Source organism: Polypterus senegalus, chromosome 16 (assembly GCF_016835505.1).
Source record: "Polypterus senegalus isolate Bchr_013 chromosome 16, ASM1683550v1, whole genome shotgun sequence".
NCBI lineage: Eukaryota > Metazoa > Chordata > Cladistia > Polypteriformes > Polypteridae > Polypterus > Polypterus senegalus.
This window is the reverse complement of record NC_053169.1, coordinates 56,507,105-56,528,647: the sequence shown is the minus strand read 5'-3', so window position 1 is coordinate 56,528,647 and position 21,543 is coordinate 56,507,105. Positions and strand designations below refer to the sequence as shown.

The following is a 21,543-nucleotide window of genomic DNA, read 5'->3' as shown; positions in this document are numbered from 1 at the left end:
GTTTCGAAACCCAACAAATACTAACCTTCAGTTTTTTAAAAGGTTCAGACCGTCACTTTAGATTAGAACAATAAAATGAACAATAAAATGACTATACATGACAATGACCATATAATTACTGTAGTTCGGGACAGCTGTCATTAAGTTAAAATGACTAAATCGTTGCTGCATATTCCTGGCATGGTGGCCTTGAATTCGAAGGCGTGTCCAGTAACGTGTTTCTCCAAGAGCCTCTCTGTTTTTCTGTAACTCTACAGGTGTCTTAACGCCTGCGCCGCGCACCCCGCCTAGCGGAGACTCGCGGCACTGCCCGAGGCGCTGAAACCCGAAGCCGCTCCTGCTTTGTTTACGGTCTGGAAGATTCAGTTTGCAGTTAATGCTGACAAGAGCCCCACCCCCGTTCTCCGTGAAGCAGATGGCAGGTTAGCTTAGCTGATTCACTCCCCCTGCATTATTCTTGGGTGGAGCCGCTCTGGATATTTTTTGAGGAGAAAGAAAAGTGAACAGCGTACTCCAGCCGTTGGTGCGATCAGTTTGACCTTTTTTTCTTTCTGACGGTTCGCTTTCCAACACCTGAACTTCAGTCATGTTCGCCTGCGGAGTGAAATACCCCCGATGCAGATGGATTTTGCCCCTGCTGGTGCTTTTCGCTATCATTTTTGACATTATCGCCATCGCCGCTACGTCCGGATGGGTCGAGTCGGCGGCACACTACTCGTCCATGTGGGAGCACTGCAGAGATATGGGGGGTGATTACGAGTGCAAGTCTCTTATGGACAATGGTGAGTTCAAAGCGGCTGCGTGGCCGGGGTTTACGAGTGGTTTGTTCGCTCTGGCAGGACAGGTGTGTCCGCAAGTGCAAGTAGCACAGGATGACTCCACTTGCCCCGGAATTTGCGCATTTAGAATTACGGAACTGGATGGCCAAAATGTTTTTTTTATGTTTGTGAAAGAGAAAAATGGTATTCTCAATAGAAAAAGCGAATAGTATTTTAAGAAATAAGTTAACTTGTTAATAGTTCGAAAATAGTGTAGATCTGGACATTGGTAGTTGAACAAAGCAGATAACACCACGGATCTTGAGACCTTTGTACCACCACTGCTCCTATCTCAGCCTCCTTATTGAGGTCATAACGAATCTGACTTCGACCAGTAGACACGTACAAGTGCGCTCACCGTGGGGCAATCGTGTTTTGTAGTGCTTTGCTGGACTTGTCCGGTTTATTTTTGTTTTAAAAAGTAATCGAGAAACTTTTTTTCTTAGATGCAATTAAAATGGTCCGTTAAATGCACAACCCCTTAAAAACAAGCAGATGAGCCATCGTTTGTGTATATATAATGCGATGTCGTGAAAAATTCCCCATTACAGTCCTTAAGTGCCGTGCAAATCGCACGCCCTTTGTGCGCATGTGTAGAATTCTCTGATTTTTGTTTCCCCTATTGGGCACAGAATCAAAACTAAATGTTTGAACCAAAATAATTGTAACAAGTACATTTTCTTTTACAAATCTCTTCATCTACCCCATACTGAGATTCGGTCGGGCACATTGAAAAGAATTTCATTAATGATCCGTTGGTAGGCGCAATTAAATTTGAATGCATTGTGTTACTCGGGTGAGTTTTAGAATAATTGTTTGCTGAAATTAATTGTGAGCAACGTAAAACAGCCCTCCGAGGCTTTGAGCTGTGTTTAGCCTTAATATCTACCGATATTTAAATGCGATCCGTGTTGGGAATTGCTGAATTCATTTTCCGCTTTAAAGACCCGCATGTTTAGTCCCGGTTTGAACTACGGGGTTCGTTTTAAAAATAAAGATTTCAGCCAGCAGAGTTTTTTATTAGAGTCGTGGGGTATCATAATGGAAACATACAGCATATAACCCATCGGAATCCCGAAAAATGCGCCTTAAAGACCACCGGGGACCTGCAGCTTTTCTTATTAAGTTAAAGAAAATGAACAGCTGGATTGCGAATTTCCCAACGGTGTTTGTTAAGGTCAAAGATAAAGAGCTGGGAGAAACATTTTTGAGGATCAGCCGATCTGTAACTCTAAAGTGGGCGTTTCTAGTCGGGTCTCACTAATCCAGGCATAAAATCACATTACTAAGGTCCAGCACATTCGGACCATGTTATATAAACGATGGTGGAATTGCAAAAAAGTCCAATGCAGCTGGCTTGTGTTTATTTATATGTATATATGATGTGAGTTATACAGCGCCTTTCAATCGTCCCACAGAATCCCACAACGCTTTTCATACAAATTAATGTGTGGGACATGCTCAAAAAATCGTAGCAACGTATCACAAGCAAAAGTAGTACTTTTATATTTAAATAATGCCAATTTATAGTTGTAAAATTACTTATTTGAAAAAGATAAAAAAAATAACATTGAAAAAGTAACATCTTGGATGTGATTAATAAAATTATGACTCCTAATAATAATAATAATGCATTCAATTTAAATAGTGCCGTTCTCATGCTTAAGGTGCTTAACTATGTTGCCCTAATTTAAAACAAATCGATCTAACTTAGATCTTAACAAGCAGATCTAACTTAGTCATCTCTTGTTTATTATAATCAAAAATCTTTGGAGTTAATTCATGTTCTGGGTCTAATGTTTCTGTGTTTGTTTAAACTGTTACTGTTAAAAAAACCCTGGTTCTTTCAGCGCACATTATAATTCTTTACTGGGTTGTGGGGTTCTTCGTTGAACTATTCCTTGACAAGCACCATTTAATTTGTGGAAGGGTTCTTTACATACAAAGGTGGTTCTTTGTGCTCTGAAAAACTTCCTAATTTGTGAAAAAAGAAAAAAAGCTGAAATCTTTAAAGGATGGTGGGCTACCTAGCAGGGAACTGACAGATTAAGAATACCTAGACTTAGCTGGTGTGATTGTATGCAGCGAGAGTCCTCCTAAAATCAAGACTTATTGGTATTACACAAATATGCTCCCCTCTATAAATGGCTATTTAGTGTATGGAGACAGTTACAGATCTAAATAAATAAAAGGTTTTTCAGGCAGCTTCATGTTGAGGACGGTTCCCCAAAGGCATCACTCTGAAGAATGACTCTGGCAGAGGGGTTCTTGAGAGAGATGCCATAGGAAATCCATTATTGGTTCCCGGAAGAACCATCCTCAATATGAAGGTTCCAGTAAGAACTTTTTATTTATATCTGTAATGTGTTCAATAATGGCCATGAATAGACGATAATATATATGCGTAAAACAGCAATGGGTTCACCATTTTCACAATTTTAAGTAACCCATAATCTTTTTAGTTAGCCAATAAAAGGTGTCATTTTGCTTGACGTCTCACTACATTCATAATGGCTAACATGGCACAACACCCTGGTAAGAACCCCCTTCATTAAAGATTTCTGGTTTGTCCACATGTGTGTCCATGGCAGATATGAGTGGAAGAAAAAGCCACCCTAAATTACTGTGCCAAGCAGCTACTTTATTTTAAGAGGTTCTTCATGTAAAGTATTTGCTGCAAATGTGGCACTTAATGGCTGAAGGTTTATGTCCACTCTACTGACAATTCTCCAAGCCAAATATAAGTAACATATTTAGAGTTGTAAAAAGTCTTTTAGTTAGATCCCATCCTTTCAACTTTGATGGGTGAAAATGACAGTTTTCATTTTAAGACTTATTTCATGTTGCATGTAGTGTCACTGAAATGAATAAATTCAAAAATAATTAAATCCACCTTATAAAAGGACAAGTATCTGTGTATCCATGTGTCTGTCCAGTGGCTATGCCACTGTCATTCCAACAGACAGTGCATCACAAACATTTGCAGTAATAAAATGCCTTACATTTGTCATTCCAGCAGGTGGCACATCAAACATTAACACTGCTTTTACAAATCCCATACCAAATGGCATATAACAGCGATCAACACATGGTGTGTCACAAACATTTACAGTAATGCATTTTATTAGTACAAATATTTCTGATGTGCCATCTGTTGGAATGACAAAGGCAATGCAGTTTTGCTGCATGCATAATCTGAAATACTTTCAAATAAATGGTGCCATGCAAACATTAACACTGAGCTCTACATTGAGCACTTCGATTTCAACCTATGTTAGACGGGTAGCACAGCTAGCAAATGTATAAAGAAATAATTTATGACCATGTAGTTATTTATGATCACATATCATTTTGTTTTTATTTATTTATTGTCAGTCACAGAGGTATTCAAAATGTGGAGTATGTCACTACCCACATGTCAACAACCTCTTGTAATTTGCTTTGGATAAAAGTGTTTGCCAAATATCTCTCCATCTATCTCTCTCTCTATCATATATTTATAAAATGTATTGAAAAAATCTAAGAAATGTTCACTAAATGAACCTGCTGTTGATTTAAATTATGATAAGTGCATTAAAGTGGAACACAGTGTTACTGGTAAGTGAATTCAAAACAAAAAAATCTTTAGCTTCTTTTTTGTTAAGTTACATGCAGGTGCAGCTGTGCCAAAGTGACCCTCTCCTGTTAGGTGATGAAGTGACATTTTCTTATAACCACTCGCACTGACACGGTGGCCGTCTCCTCTAAGATATCTGTTGTAATGCTTTGGTTTTGTTGCGCTTGGCCGCTGACGGCCCCCCTAGGCTACATGCCCATTTTTTAGCTCTTTAAATCTTCATCCCCGCATTTTCCCACCTCCCATTTTTAGCTGTTTTTCTGGTAACATAAGGTGGGCAGAGGGCTTCGTAGTGGTGAGTGACTCAGATGTGGCACACAGGCTGCATGGCTGTGCTCCAGCTTATCTGACATGATGATGTCTTTCCCACGGCTGAATCTGAGCTTAGTAATTCAAGCCTTTTTCCTGCTGTAACCTGCAAACCACAGACGTCACGTTTTTTGAATTTTGCAGGCTTCAGCAATGAGACAGACGAGTCTGGATGTGTTTGGGAGGTGGAGGAATTCTTAGCAGGACGGCCTTTCCCCATTTCTCATTGCCCTGTCTCTGTGTTGGCAGGGTGTGACTGGGTGGACCGATAAGAACAGTTAGCCTTCAGGGTTAGCAAAGAAACAGAAAGATTAGAGATTTACGAGACCTGTTAGACCGCTGAGGAGAAGTGGCTTTTCACCAGTGGTCCTGGAATGAAGAGTAACAGGGACCCGAGCAGTGACCATTAATGTGTGGATAGCGCTTTGAGTACTGAGAAAAGCGCTATATAAATGTAATGGATTATTATTATTATGTTCTTGATTTCTACTAGTGTTTCTGTCTCTTCTGATTTTGAGCATCCAACAGAAATCCTTTCTTTCCTCATAAATTATATAATTATAAATGAGTTTCAGTAACTGCAGTAAAGCATGTGGATTGGGTAATCTAAAAGACAAATGATGTTGAACTCCACAAAATCTCAAAGCTGTGGACTCCCAGAATTCATTTGCTGCCTCACCTGGTCTCCGGGTGTAGTGGTCTCCTTTTATAGCAATAACCAAAACAAGGTCTGTCACAAAAGCTAATGACAAGAATACAAAATGAAACGTTTGTCACATGCAAAGCATAGACGTTACATTTTTGAATTTTGCAGGCTTCAGCAATGTTCTGGAAGAGTTCTTACCACATGCATACTGTATATACAGAACAACAGACATCCCAAATCAACCAACTTTACCTAATATAGTGCCTGCAATAGTGATCAGTGCCCCAAAATCACCATACACGGACAGCACAGTCCTTTGTATTTTTCCAACTTTGGCTTGTTCAGGTCATGCAGTGAAGCAGAGATTGAATGGGAAGCCTTGTGCATCGCAGTCCTTTGGCTGCATATGAGTGTTAGGACTGAAGGAGGCAGAGGTCAAGTGTTACACAGCAAGTCTTAAGCTGATGTCACATTATGTCACTTCTACTCGTAGGGTGTGTCAGACTTTCTGAATGCAGTTGTTGATCTTGTTTCTAGGCCATGTCAATTTACTGGACTGAAAATCATTGGGGATATGTTTATCATCTTGTCTGTCTGTCTGTGACAGCTTTCCATCACAGTTGTGCTTTTCTTAAAACCAGTAGCGTGCTGTTCGATTGAATTGGTGTTATACAAGCGGTTAATGGGTACCACAGGTTCAGCTGTGATCTCTGCCCCTTTTTTAATTTTCTCATAGTACAAAAAAGTGAGGCATCAGACCAACATGTTTCTGTACTGTTTGTGAAGTCCAAAACACCGGTGTTCCTTATTCGTTGTTGATGCATTCTATGCATTGTGTTTCCCTGTTAGCATTCATTGGTTGTCATCTCTCATGAACACACAGCCCACCCCTATGGTTGTTTGATTTTTTTGGGGGAAAGTCAAGGATGAGTTGGAGTGAGTCCCTGGTTATCCATCCATCCATTATCCAACCCATTATATCCTAACTACAGGGTCACGGGGGGGTCTGCTGGAGCCAATCCCAGCCAACACATGGCGCAAGGCAGGAAACAAAACCCAGGTAGGGTGCCAGCCCACCGCAGGGCGCGCGCACACACACACACCCACACACCCACACACCAAGCACACACTAGGGACAATTTAGAATCACCAATGCACCTAACCTGCATGTCTTTGGACTGTGGGAGGAAACCGGAGCACCCGGAGGAAACCCACGCAGACACGGGGAGAACGTGCAAACTCCACGAAGGGAGGACCCGGGAAGTGAACCCAGGTCTCCTAACTGTGAGGCTGTCCCTGGTTATGTTAGACTATTTGACTAGCTGAGGACAATGCAGGATAATGTGCCACATATAAAGTGGAGGATACTGACACATAAGAAGCAAAAAGAGCATGTCACTGAAAGCTTATAAATTAATTGTCTACTATATAATAAAACGTTACTGCCTGTGTGTGCGTCTGTGTGTGTGTTTCCAGACCCTCCAAGCAATTCAATTGGTCAGTTTGACTTGGGTGGCTCAGTGGTAGGGTTGATGACACACAATGTGTGATGTTCAATTCCTGATTGTAAATTTATTTAAGTGTCTTACCCAAAAGGAGTTAAAATAGAGCATTTCAACAAGAACAAATTGAATAGCTTACCAAGCGGGTCACTAAATGCTAATGAGGCGTAAGCCACAAGAAGTAATCACAAGAAGAGTGGGTAATGGGGGCCTGTCTACCAATGGTGGTAGTCAAAAAGCAGAGATGAGGAGAGAAGGCCACCTCGAAATGAGAAGCAAACTTTACGGGGAAGATCGGAAGTACCAAGCAAGAGAGGTTGAGACACACGAGGACACCAATGATGGACGTAGGAGGAACGCTGAGGGTACATGAATGGTAGGAGAGGTTGAAGCACACAAAGATACCAAGACATAGCATAGGAATGACCAGCTATACAGTATGTGACTCTATCAAGAGTAAAGAGATGAGAAGATGTGAAAGTGACGGTGAGAAAAGTACTAGTGATACAAGAAACATTGTGTGTGGGGAGGTTCTACAGTGTTAAAAGTAGAGAAGGGTTAGGGTAGGGGAATATGGTATGTGGTCTTTGGCCGGCTTGTTCTCCCGACCAATACCCCCAGGCTGCCAGATGGAGCCCTCCCTGCAGTATGGAGGTGCCCCGAAGACCAGCAGGGAGTCACGGACTATGTAGTTTTTATACACGACCCTGCTGGGTACCACAGGGACCGCAAGAGGGAGCTGCAGGGAGGACCGAAGACTCATTTGTGCCCTATAACCGGAAGTGCGTCAAATGAAGAGCGACGTGCTTCCGGGGTGAGAAGAACGACTTGTACCTGACCCAGAAGTGATAAAGAATCACGTGGACTGGGGATTGGAAACACTTCCGGGTCAGGGAGAATAAAAGGACTGTGGGAGCTCCCAGACGGCGAGCTGAGCTGGGTGGAAGGGTGGCAACGCATCTGGGAGTGGAGGATTGTGTATTGTTAGGGATTTGTGATTATTGTAGGAGTATAGTGGAGGAGAGGGTGCTTTGTGCACTGTGGCATAAAAATAAAGTCATCATTTGGACTTTTTCCTGGTGTCTGGAGTCGTGGACAGGGGTTCAAGGGAGCGATACAGCCCTAATCTGTCACAGGTAGCAGTAGATTTTGATGTAATTTATGTTCTACTTCTACATTGATTAGCTTTATTTACAATTTGCCATACATAGATACTCAAGTCGATTGGCTGGTGATCGAGATTGGCCAACTTTCATTTTAAATACAGTAACTTGATTGGTGATGAGTAAATTAGCCAATCTCAAAAAAGTTTATCAGATCCTGCTTTTCTAAGTTTTACTGAAACACTGTCCAGTGTTGCTCACCATGCTAGCTGGGACAGGCTCCAGTGCAAACACCCAACCATGATTCTGGTCTGGATTAAGTGGGTTAGAGACTACTACCTCACAATCCTAGGGACCCGAGGTTTGATCCTAGCCTAGTGTCTTTTTATAGTTTACACTTTGTCCCTCTTATCTGCATGGGGTTTTCTTCTACATTTTAATGATCTGTGGGTTTGTCTTGTAGGTTAATAGATGCTTATGCTAAATTGGCTGGATGTGAGTATCTGTGCCCCAATTCCATAGTGCCCAGTATATGCCCATTACCATCAGTGTAGGGTGTGGTTCTCCATGACGGAGATTTAGACTAAGCTAATTAAATGCATTACTTGAATTTATTATATTGTAGGATGGAAGAGTTGTTATGATGAATAATCTTAAGGTGGCCTAGGGGTGCAATGACTGGCATAGCTGCAGAGTCCTGGCATTACATCATCATGAGTTCAGATTTCAGGTGTGGTTGTCTGTGTAGATTTTGCATCTCCTCCCATTGTCTGCATGGGGTTTTTCTTCAGGCATTCAGGCTTTTCCTCCCACATCCTCAAAGGTGTAAGTGTGTTAGATGAACTGGTGATTCACAATCAACCCCAGTGTGGATGTTTGCATGAATGAATCGAGCGTTTGGCTTGTTTCCAGTTCTGCCAGGGTAGACACTGAAGTGGATTTAGTAGGTTTGAGAATGTACAGTGCTTGCAGAAAGAATCCCAGTCCATTCCACTGTTTAGCAAAAGCAAAAGCAACATAAAATGTGTAAAGTCGCTTAAATTCCATAATTTTCACTCATCAAAACAAGACTCAATACCCAAAAATGAGAAAGTGAAAACAGGATTTTAGACATGTCTAAAAATGACCTCCGTTTCTTATTTTGTAGTATTACAATGCCACAAGTATTCAGACCCTATGTTATTACACTTGAAATGTGTCTCAGGAGCACCTCATTCCGTTGATCATCGTTGAGGTGTTTCGACACCTTGTTTGGAGTTCACCTCTGGTCAATTCAATTAGTCCAATCAAGGAAAGACACACACACACACACACACCTGTCTGTAGGAGGTCCACATTCAAGCAAAAACCAAGTCATGAGGTCGGAGGAATTGCCTGCAGAGCCTAGAGACAGGAGTGTGTCAAAGCACAGATCTGCAATAAAGTTCTGAAGCATTGTAGGCTCCCAAGAGCACAGTGGCCTACATTTGGAAAAGCTCATCTTCCTCTGTATGAACATCCTTTGAGGATTGGAGGTCTGTGTATTTTCTTGTTGTTGTTATTATTATTACTGATTTTATGTAAATCAATTAAGTAAAGGCACTCAAGGTAGTGTGGTCGAGTGGTGTTTTAACGCGACTGCCTCATCACTTCTGAAGGCTGGATCTGATCCCTCACCCAGGTGCTATCTGTGCCTAATGTGCATGTTCTCCCTGTGCCTACAGATACTCCAATTTTCCATCCAGTCTGCCAGTTACCTGGTACGTTATAAAGTTCTGCATAATAAGTGAGTTTGCCCAGTGTCTAATACTACTAGGTAGGTTGTTGGCGCAATGTGAGGCTAATCTGGCTCAGTCATAATTGAATAACGTCATAGTGTATCCCCTTTACTGGTTCCTTTTCAGTCTTTTTAAGTCACCTCATTTAACTTTGCCCCCTTTTATCCACTAATACGAAAAATAATAATTGTGGCATCCATAATAATTCTTAAATGACTGGTTATGAAATGAGAGTTGTGCCTCTGGTGAAGATAATCCTTGACCTTTTTTTTTTATATACATTTGTAAACCTTGCCCTTTCCTTGTTGATGAAGATAATGCACTGTTATGTGGATCAGCTTAGTGTGAATTGTGCAAGAGTTACTGTTTAAAAGAAGTTTACAGAGGGATGAAGAGCAAACAGTTCACAATCCAGACTCTTCAAGGAGCCAAGTGGTGCTAATTTTCAAATGGACTTAGACCACTGCTGGCTTCCCACCCATGATATGTTTTTCACAGACACCTCTTTGTTGTGCTGTTGTGTGTTTAAAGGGACCCCAGAGGCCATTAAGGAGAGAAACCCAGTTTTGCCAAGAGTAGACAATTCAGCCCAAAAAGCTTGTCTGTCCTGTACACCTAACTTCTCCATCATGACATCAAAGTTCTGCTTTCTAGCGCCCTACTTGGCAGCTCATTCCGTGTTCCTACAGTTGGTTGTGAGAAGAAAACATTGTAATATTTGTGATCACGCAGAATGTTGGTTTGCAATCTGGTCTGTCAGCATCTGTCAGGTTAAACCACTGCAGTAGAGTGTTGTACCGTATTAGCCATAGATTGATACAGCAGAAAGCAGGATGAAATGACACCTTTTATTGGCTAACTAAATACATTACAAATGCAAGCTTTCGAGACAGCTAAGGCCCCTTCATCAGGCAAGGTGTTACAAAGAAACTGAAAAATGCTCTAACTTATATCGGGACAGCAACGTGATTTTTTTTTTCTTTCATCTTAACAACCATTTTGTTCAAAAGTAAAATGAATACACCTGAGATGAATTAACCCTGAAAGAAGAGAACGTTGAACTAATAAAATGTAGAGATAACCATCACTAGAGAAAGTCCTATAAGGTTTTTTTGAAGTGCATTGTCTGTAAGACAGACCACTGATGTAGTCAGCTGGTCAATCAGTCTGTTAGTCCACATATCTGCTCACAGTGCATTGTCTGTAAGAGAGGCCTTAGCTGCCTTGAAAGCTTGCATTTGTAATCTATTCAGGTTAAGCCACTGGGAGACGAATGTCTCAGAAATGAAATGACATCATGGCCATGTAGCTGCCATCAGTTTTGCAGGTATGGACATGATTTCTGGCTTTTTTTGGTTGAGTTTCAAATGAATTCTCCAGAAATTGTGCAAATCCAAATTATTCTGGTATGAATTTTTACTTTGCTACTAGCTGGGTAAGGAGTGGCGTTGATGTCCTCCTTTGAGACAGTCACACCACTTTATTATGTAATAAATCACAACTTCAAACAGTACTGCTCATTGTATGGAGCATAGTGGAGTAAATATGCCGTTAAATTGTAAATATTTACATAACACGGTAATATGAGTCAACTTCCATGCTGCCATTCATTTCCGGAACTCCTTTTGTGGAAGCTACCTGGAGCCTCTTGTGACAGCAATAAGCAGGAAGCACTCCAAGGGCTCTCCAGTCCATCCTCGGACCTAATCACATATGTGCCAAACAGCCTAAGCACAAACCCATACAAACACCGGAAGAACACTCAGAACCTCAGTAAATCTGGATTGGCCTTTGATTGATCTTCGACAGTCCCTTTGTGGCCTGCTAATATTAAACTTGTGATTGATCCCTGGGTTACACTTTAATGAAACAGGAGGAGCTTGAGCTTGACAAGCCATTGTTTTGTTCCAAAGGTCATATAAGCCTTTTCATAAAAAGGCATCTGAAAATGGAACAAAGAGAAGCACACAGGCACAGTTAGTCGAGTCTGTGCTCACAGCAGCACGCAAATTGCACTTGGCATTGTATGACGTTTGAGAATGGCCTTCATCACACTATAATTGTAAAGGTGCATTGATTGATAAGCATATAACACAGAGCCTAGGCTTAGTTTTGTATTACTTTTATTTTTTAAAAAGAAGAACTACTACAGCACACTACTCTGTCAAACACATAACAAAATAATTATTTAGTTGATGCCTTTGTCTGAGGCAGCTTAGGACATTTTAGATACAATTGATTACATTTTCCTTTCAGAATTGGAGCACAAGCAGGTTAAGTGACTTGCTCATGGTCACATGGTGTCAGTAGTGGGATGTAAACCTCAAGGTTTCAAATCCAAAGCCTTAGCCACTCCGGCATATGGTAATAGGTACAGCAATTCTCTTATAATTAAGGAACAAAACAAAACACAATTCACTCACCCACTCAAGAAATAAAGAAAAAGAAGAAAGGAAGACTCAAGCAGGAAAAAAACTACCTTTTGAAATACAAGAGAACAATTAATAGCATAAAAGAGCCGACTGCAGGCCCAGCATGCTTATTATAATATTGGATTAATGAATTCTTGCCATGTTTTAAAAGTTTTGGACATGTCCTTTTAAGCTGATGTCCCATTATCTGACTTCTAGTTGTAGGGCATGTCAGATTTCTTGACTGTGGGCTGATCTTGTCATTGGACCATGTCAGGTTTATAAAGATATAATAATGGACAGGCACCTTTTTAAGGCTTGGTATCTGTCTGTCTATCTATGAATCATATTTTTGGATACATTTTATGTAGTAGATTTCATATCTATTTCTATTTATACATCTATCTTTTCTCTCTTTCATATATGTCTATCTGTCTATTTCCTCAGGATGAGGCAGAAAGGACTGACTTTTTTACAAAATCACAAAATTGTTAATTTTTTCTCACAAAGAAATTTATTGAAAGATTTGAGTTCATATTGAAAAAGCAATTGACAATTTGTAGGGATGGAAATGTGGGTCTAAATGCAAAATATGCCTTATGATGCCGAACGATTACTGAGGACTAAGTTCAGAAGAATGGTTCCGAGCAGATCGACTTGGACTGTGCAGCAGGGCTAGTCGTACGCTTTCAGGGGTACGTGCTGTTCGTGTAGCTCCCAGCGGTCTTTTGTTCATTAGTGTACCTCGTGTACGAAGTAGTTTAACCCAACATAGAATAGTGTTACGAGCGGGAACAGCTTTATTTCTGTGGATATTGAAATAGCAACGAAACTCACACTGAACTGCGGTAATAGATTGGTTGTTGTTGACAAAACAGTCATACGCAAAAAGGTTTTTTTTTTTTTTTAATTAATTTATTTGCAATCATTACAAAAAGTAAAAATAAGAATAAGTTGACCTCCACCCCTAAGAGAGAGAGCAAGGCAAATGACGTAAAAAAAACCCGCGGTGTTCTATTGTTCACGGCTCCATGGCTTCAACTAAAAAGAAAATAAAAAAATGCTAAGATTTCGCGAACCTAACGCCACCTACTGCACATCTTTCACTCCACCTAGTGGTGAGTTTTAGCCATTTCAAAGATGTCCGTCCTTTCTGCCTCACCTGTATATAGTGACTTTCACGTGTATCTATCCATCTAACTACCTGTCTGTCTGTTTAATTTATAGTGCCTTGTCTATCTATCTGTCTATATTAATGGAAGGCAGGGTTAGAACTGGGGTGGGCATTTTCTTGCCTGGCTGAGGACCCCTGTAGTAATCAGAAGGGAATGTCCTGACCGAGATGGATGGTAGTTTATTTCTCCATTGAGACTATGAAATAGAAGAACTTGGGGCAGACTGCCCATCAGGTGGTAGATGCACTAGGTGTTGGCAGGGAAACCTGGAAATTGTAGTCCCGTTGGATGGCTGCTGAGAATGTGTTTCCCTATTCTGAGAAGGTTCTGCTTGACCCAGAAGTAGTTCCTTGGATGCAATATCCTCACCTCACTATGGGATTCAATTGACATTTACTGGCTTTGTGGCAACCTTCCATCAAGTCGTGCTCACCCCTTTGTTGTGACAGCCAATAGTGTCCTGCCTGATACAGCCTGTGGCGTGTGAAGAACGGTTAACAGGTATGACAAATTCAGCCACCGTCTTTGCCCTTTTCTTTCATTTTTCACTTTTTTTTGGTACATAAAACACAAGGCTTTAGGCAGATAAGCTTCTCTTCTGTTTGTAAGGTGCCAAACAGCAGTATTCCTTATTCCTTATCACTGCATTACATGTATTGTACTTTCAGATCAAACCAGTTTGACTTGTTCTCAGCAAGTCTTGGACTAGTTGGCTCTGTAATTATGTTAATGAAGGCTCTAAGTGGTAATCGTTGGAAAAGTCAACAAATATGACAGTCTCTTTTAGAGAACTTTTTTTTTTTCCTTATTTGTGATAACGTAGAAGGTCACTTACCCACCAAGTTCTAGAAAGCGGGTTGGGATTCTTACAGTTAAACAAAATCAGCCTGTGTGGTATTGTGATGAGAGAGGTCCGTGGCGATATGCATTTATCGATAAATACACCAATAACAATGCAACGTAGGCTCCTTGGTTGTGTGCACTCGGAGGGTGTAGATGCTGTGAATATGTGCTGCTGGTTTTGCTCCTTCCTCACCTTTCCTGTGTTGAGAGGCTCAAAGTAAGATCAGCCACGTAATTAACTTGCTCACACACATCCTGCTGAATATTTTAAGAGCAGAGTGCCCAGATATCCGATATCATTGCAGTTTGGTGTGTAGTCTAATTTTAGCATTTTTATGCACAAGAAAAAAAAAATCACAAAGATGTTAAGCATGATGTACTCTTGTAACTCCTTTTATTGGAAAAATTGTCAATTCCTGTGATGTTTAAAATGGTCTGTCTAATTTTTCTCCAGTTTCTGTGCCACTCCAGGAATTGCACCAAAGTTGTTGTAGTAGGACAGTCATTTATGTTCAGTATTTAACCTACAATTTCCATGTACAATAGCAAAGAAGATACTTGATTCGTATCAAGTGTGTATTTAATTTCCGAAAACTTTAGAAGTCCCGTAAGTCAACAGTTGAAATGTAGAGTCAGGAGTTTTACAGAACAACCAAATATGAGCTCAACACCACAATAAGGGAAATTTGGAGATGAGACATTTGTGTAGAAAGTCACATTTGCAAAACAGAAGAACATTGCAAAGTGTAACCAGTAGGGGGAACCACTGAGCCCCAAATCCCAGACCCAGTAATACCCAACACAGTCAAGGGCTCAAATAATGTATTCTTTAATCCAGCAAGTAGCAAAACAATGAAGTATAGCCCAAAAACCATAGAAACAATACAGTTTTCTTCTCTCCTAGGAGCTAGCAGAAGGGCAAGGGGGCACATTTGCCCCCGGGACCCACAAAATTGACCAATATAAAAAGGTCAATTGGAACTGGATTGTCAAGCGCATGAATTTAGTTATTTAACCAACGACAAAGTAGAAGTATTTTTTCCTGATTTCAAGTTAAGTAGATTTTTTTTAGGTCTGTTTCATGGTTACTTCCAGAAGACTTGAGGGTTAGGTTAGGCCAATAAGGGGCACCAGGGAGGACTCAGTGGTCTGTGGCAATAGTAGTCCGAGTGATGTTCCAATTTTAAAAGACATGCAAATAAATGTAAGTCAAAATGTCCTTAAGTTGTTGAGTACAAGTAGGTCCAATATCATTATAGGGATACTCGCACGTTTGCATCAATATTCTGCTATAGTTATGCTTTTCTTTTGATTATTAGATTGACTATTATCCAAAATACTACTGTCAGCGTGATTACATTTGTATTTCTAGGGGTGTCGGTGGGTAGGCAACCCAAGTGAGTGCAGGTTTAAACTTGAGTGTGGCCAGCAATCTGTAGGTCAACGCCTTCCGGTAGCCTCTAAAATTAGATTAAGTCGGTTGATTAATTTTTAGTAAATAGAAAAACATGTTAAGTAACAATTTCATTTTCATCACTTTTGGGAAACTAAATTCTAGGTATATTGGGTGTGTTGCTTTGTGAAGGAACAATCAATAAAAAATGCAACTGTGAAGATGTTGTGGTTTAAGAACCTTTCTCAAGTAATTAAAACACATACAATTTAACAGCACATGTCAAGATAAGGAGTGCCCAAGGCATGCCCCAGGCATGGGCGGCTGTGCAGCCCAGTGGTGTTCCTGAGCGAAGGCGTAGCCCCTTAAGGTGCCAGTCTGTCATCTGTGCCCACTTTCACTTTTTAGTTTGGATGCACTTACAAATATTTTGCTGCTATGCTGAATTTTCAAACGCAATGAATCCCAGGTAGGGCTGCAGGCTTTGACTTTAACAGTTGGTGCTTGGCAAGACGGGGTGCCAGCCACCCACTGGGCACATTCACTCACCATTTCCCACACATCCACTGAGAATGGGAACATTTTAAGCCCATTGGCAGATACCATATTAAATCATATTTAATCATAGGGTCATGTTGATGTTTCATACCTTTGTCTTCTATTCGTTTATTTTTTCATATTTTTGTTACAATGCCCCTTTTGCCCTCCCATGTTTAAATTCAAACCAAACCACTCCTGTTGACATGACAGCACCTTCTGTTTCACCAAAGCATTGATTGAACTCGGTGTAAAGTCTTCTGGCAGGTTTTGTTTTACCCAAATCTGAAAAGAGTGTGTGTGTTGGGGGTCAATGTAGGCCATTAAAAGAGAGTGAATATTGCACAGAATGGCAGCCAATGAAAATGTAGGACAATATAACCATTAACCAATGAAGGCAGCAGATTAACTGACCAGTTTTCTCATCAATAACTGCACAGGTCAATGGGTCATTTTCATCAGAGATAGTTTTGTAGTGTTTTTTTTTTTTTTTTTTGCTGATTTTAAGTCTGTGTTTAGTTTTTCTCTAGCACATTTAGTTTTTGTGATGAAACTATTATGTATTGGATGATATTTGTTATAATTAATCTAAGTGTATTACAACTACAGTTGTCTGTATTTTTATGTTAAAGATGGCATTATCTGCATTTTATTTCCATTATCCTGCCTAGAAATTGTATTAATCTGCCAGACAGTTTATGGGTTCGGTTCATTCATGACGAAAGCACAATGTCGCCCAATTACATGCTCTGGGAAACATTTAATGTTTGAGACAATCCTTTCGCTAAGCTTTGTAGGCATTTCCTCCGACCTCATGACTGTGGCACCTTCTGTAGACAGATTTCTTGTGCCTATCCTAGTCATATCCCTTCAATTGAACTGACCATCTATGGATTACAAACAAGGTGAAGAAACCTCTCATTAATGATCAATAGAATCGGGGATGCACCTAAACGAAATATCAAGTGTCACAGTAAATCATCTGAATACTTGTGTCAATGGGCTATTTCCATTATTTTATTTTTAATAAATCTGCAGAAAATTCTAAAATGCTGTTTTACTTTTGTCATTCTGGGGTATCGAGTGTTGTTTGATGTGGGAAGATAGTGAATTTAAATAATTTTAGCACTTGGCTGGCATACTTAATCCAACAAAGCTCACCAGTCCTGTCCACTTACCTTCTTCTAAAATAACATGAAGTTGAGTTTTGATGGTCCCTAAAGTCCTTTTGTCTATCACGCCACTTGGTCACTGATTCAGTGTGTTTGTGGTTCTCTGTGTGAAGAGAAAAATCCTATGTTTGTGTGAAATTTATCCTTAACAAGTTTCCAACTATGTCCTTGATGGACTCATTTTAAAGTCACAGTCTTGATCCACTGGACTAGTTCTCTTCAAAATTTTAAACACTTCAGTCCTGCCTCCTCATAATCGTCTTTTGCTTGAACTGTAAAGGTTCAGCTCTTTTAATCTTTCTTCATAATTCATCCCTTGTAGCCCTGGTATCAGCCTCATCGCTCTTCTCTGGACCTTTTCTAGCACTGCTGTGTCCTTTTTGTAGCCAGGAGACTAAAACTGCACACAGGACTCCAGATGAGGCCTCACCAGTGTGTTATAAAGCTTGAGCAGAACCTCCTTGAACTTGTACTGCACACATTAAGGCACTATATAATCTGACATTCTGTTAGCCTTCTTAATGGCCTCTGAACACTGTCTGTCACTTGATAGTGTCGAGTCTACTACGACTTCTAAATCCTTCACATAAGATGAATTTTCAATTTTCAGACCTCCCATTGTGTATTTAAACCTCACATTTTTATGTCCTACCTGTAATACTTTTACGTTTACTGACATTACATTTCATCTGCCACAAATATGCTGTCCAAGTACCTCATTAATGATTTAACAGATTCTCTATTATCTTCCAGTCCCCCTATTTTGGTATCATTTGCAAACTTAACCAGCTTGTGACTTGTATTCCTATATATATTAGAAATAGCAGCGGCCCTAACACTGACCCCTGTGGAACACCACTCTTAACATCGGCCAACACTGATGAAGTTCCTGACACCATCATGCTCTGCTTCCTGTGTTTGAGCTAATTCTGCCCCCATCTACACCCAACACCCTGATCTCCCACTTAGTTAAGTTCTTTCCTTGCACCTTACACTGGCAGTGATGGGCTCCAGCCCCCCCGCAACACTGGTCTGGTTTAAGAGGGTTAGAAAATCACATGATGTGGCATTTCTTTCCAGTTAACAGTATATTGACATGACCTACGTCATGTAGGTAAAGTCATGCTTTGGATGCATCAGATTTTTTTAAAGATTTATTTGATACATACAATTCTGAGCATAAAACACTGCAAGTGAATTTTTTGCTTTTCTTTGAGTTTTCTAACCATACAATAACTACACCTTTACTCCTGTTGCTATCAGCCATTTCATGGTTTTCCTTAATACTGCGATGCTGAGCAGTGGCCTCGGTTTCAGTTTGCAGTACAGGCTGTGAGAGGTTAGGTCAACAGCTGGGGAATGGCTGGCGTGAAGGAAATCTTCCCCCACCCTAAGCACATGGAGGTGTAACATTCCAGTTGCCATTTTGGCAGTTTTATCTTCAGACAGTGCTGGAAGCCTTTTTTTTTTTTTTTTGTGGAGAGCTTGCTAACAACACACTGACAGAAGATTAGGCCAGCTTCAGAGTAAAGGGCACCTTCAGCCATTTCAGGAGTGTTAACAAAAGGCACTGTGCCTGTAGAGAGTCATGTCACTGGAAACAACTGTCCCCTGATTTGTCACTTGTCTCTCTGCTTTATATCTCATTTCTTGGTTTGCCTTTTCCAAAGTTACAGTAGCTTCCTTTTTATATTAATTAAACAATGTATATGACTATTGTGGTCGGGCGGTGGAAGGACAGACTGGCAAAAGTTTGGGACGCTGACTGGGCCATCCCTTTTATCCACCATTCGACAAAATAAAAATAAAAAGCAAAGAATAAACAAGCCAATACGCTGCTCCTTGATCAGGGTTTCCTCCTTCTTTGGAATTTAATTTAATCTCGTGCTCCTCCGTGTGACTTATTCGGGTCTTCCATCAAAAGATGCCATTCTTTTAGTCTGCGCATCTTTTATGGAGAAACTTCCGGAAGTTGTGGAGCTAAGTGCCCTTACTGGTTGGTTTCTTAGAGTTGTGAAGGAAGAAGTAAAACAGGACAAAGTCAGCGGTAGCCCCCCTCTCGTCTCAGCATGTTATTGCATACCTTTCTGCAGCCCTCAGAGGAGTCCTCCGACACCCATTCGTGACAGTAGGCTATTTATTATTAGTGTAGCTACTTTGCATAGATGGATAGATTATAGACAGGTAGAACTTTATTTGACCTCAGGGGAAAGTTTGGTTATTTACACAAGCTCTTTAGATAAATTAAATTATAAGAAGACACAAAAAAACGACAAAAAGATTTGGGGTACTATAGTGATCTCTGTATTTTGTAATGGCCAAAACGGAAACAGAAAAAAGGTTGCAATAATCAAAGTTGTCTTGTTCAGATGCAAGCTTTCTTCAGACTGTCCCAAGATGGCGTTAGAGGCAGTTATGAGGTCTTCAAGCTGGAAGAGGCGAGTACAGGAGGGTGGAAACTGGAAGCAATGTCAGAGATGGGAGAGCTGTCAATCATTCTTTCTGCACAAGGAAAAGAAGAAGCGGCATTAGACTACAGCGCCACTCTTTGGCTTGGAGTGTAGCAGTAATTAAATAAGCCCACGGGACGTCTCCCGGATGCACATGTGTGACAAAGTAAATGCATAAATACATAAGTATATGTGCAACAACAACATTTATTTATATAGCGCATTTTCATGCAAAAAAATGTAGCTTAAAGTGCACACACACACACACACTCGCACACTGTGGTCGGAACACGCACCAGAATAACTAAAAACGAAGACAATGTTAAAAAGAAAATTGTGTTGCATTTGGACTAATTCCAGCATGTTCAAATGTATAATGTAGAAGATATAGTGGCGTGAGGGTCCAGTGCTTGCTCTTTGGGGAAAAAAAATCGTTATAGTTGAGCTCAGGGTAACAGTTTTGCTTTAAATGTCATAATTCAAAGATGGAGCACAGCTATGCTTAGTCACTGTGGCCTCGTTGCAGTATGTCTCGTCTGCTTGTGGAATTCAAACAGCAGAGGCTTAGATACCATTGTGGGCTTTGAATCAGATGACCAGGTTTAGGCAACACAGAAGTATATGCTTGCAGCTAGCTTTTAGACTTTTGACGAATGTCACCTTTTGAAGTTGTAAATATAATATAGGAGTGGAAGGTGTATTGGTATAACACGGAAACTAAAACTGTTTCACTTTATAGACCACAAATATAAAAAATACAGAATATTAATGCCAAGTCACTACTATTAATAGGCATTGTGTCTGTTCTGCTTCTGGAATTTCGATGGTGGGGTGCATAAAATTTCCTGTGGGTCTTAAACCAGACACGGTTGCAGAATCCCCTGGCTTTTTCCCCCGAAAGTTTTTTTCTTTGCCTTTGTATGTCGATCCATGAGATTTCCATTTCTTTCTGCACAAGCTTTCATTTGAGCTCTGGGTCTGTAATGAATCTGTGGTCATTTGGCTATCGTTTTTAATGTTGGATTGTGTAGGTGAGGGTAACGACACTTCATTCCCCTGCTTCCACCAATGAGCGTATGTTTTCTTGTCCAGCACATGCACAGTTGACGCACGTAGGGCCGTGCAGAAACAAAATTTTGGAGGCATGCAGTCACCAATACAAGGGCTCACACGCCAGGACGCAACGTCATACACACCCTAATGGACCCTTGCGGTAATTCAGAAGCATCAAGTATAGACAGGCCTTAAGCTATGATGTGTGTTACTAATCCTGCCACTGGACACAGTTATATTGGTCACATAAAGTGACTTGTAGTCGTGTTCCAATAGAAAGATGCCATATGTACAGTATATGTATATCCATCCATGGGCTCACCACCTATGGGAGGGGCCAAGGAGGTCAGGTGCAGTGTGAGTTGGGTGGTGGCTGAAGACGGGGACCTTGGCAGTCCGATCCTCGGCTACAGAAGCTGGCTCTTGGGACATGGAATGTCACCTCTCTGAAGGGAAAGGAGCCTGAGCTAGGTAGATAGATACTTTATTAATCCCAAGGGGAAATTCACATAATCCAGCAGCAGTATACTGATACAAAGAAACAATATTAAATTAAATAGTAATAAAAAAAAAAATTAATGTTAGCATTTACTCCCCCGGGTGGAATTGAAGAGTCGATAGTGCGCGAGGTTGAGAGGTTCCGGCTAGATATAGTCGGGCTCACCTCGATATACAGCTTGAACTCTGGAACCAATCTTTTTGAGAGGGGCTGGACTCTCTACCACTCTGGAGTTGCCCCTGGTAAGATGCGCCAAGCG

At 40.7% G+C, this 21,543-nt stretch overlaps 1 protein-coding gene across 1 annotated transcript in view; it reads left to right on the top strand.

Moving 5' to 3' along the window:
• Positions 1-386: 386 nt before the first annotated feature.
• Positions 387-21,543, top strand: part of LOC120517042 (p53 apoptosis effector related to pmp22) — a 31,985-nt gene continuing 10,828 nt past the window's right edge. Inside the window, exon 1 of the mRNA XM_039739138.1 lies at positions 387-782. Coding sequence (XP_039595072.1) covers positions 587-782 — 196 coding nt within the window. The 5' untranslated portion in view covers positions 387-586. The remainder of the gene's footprint in view (positions 783-21,543) is intronic.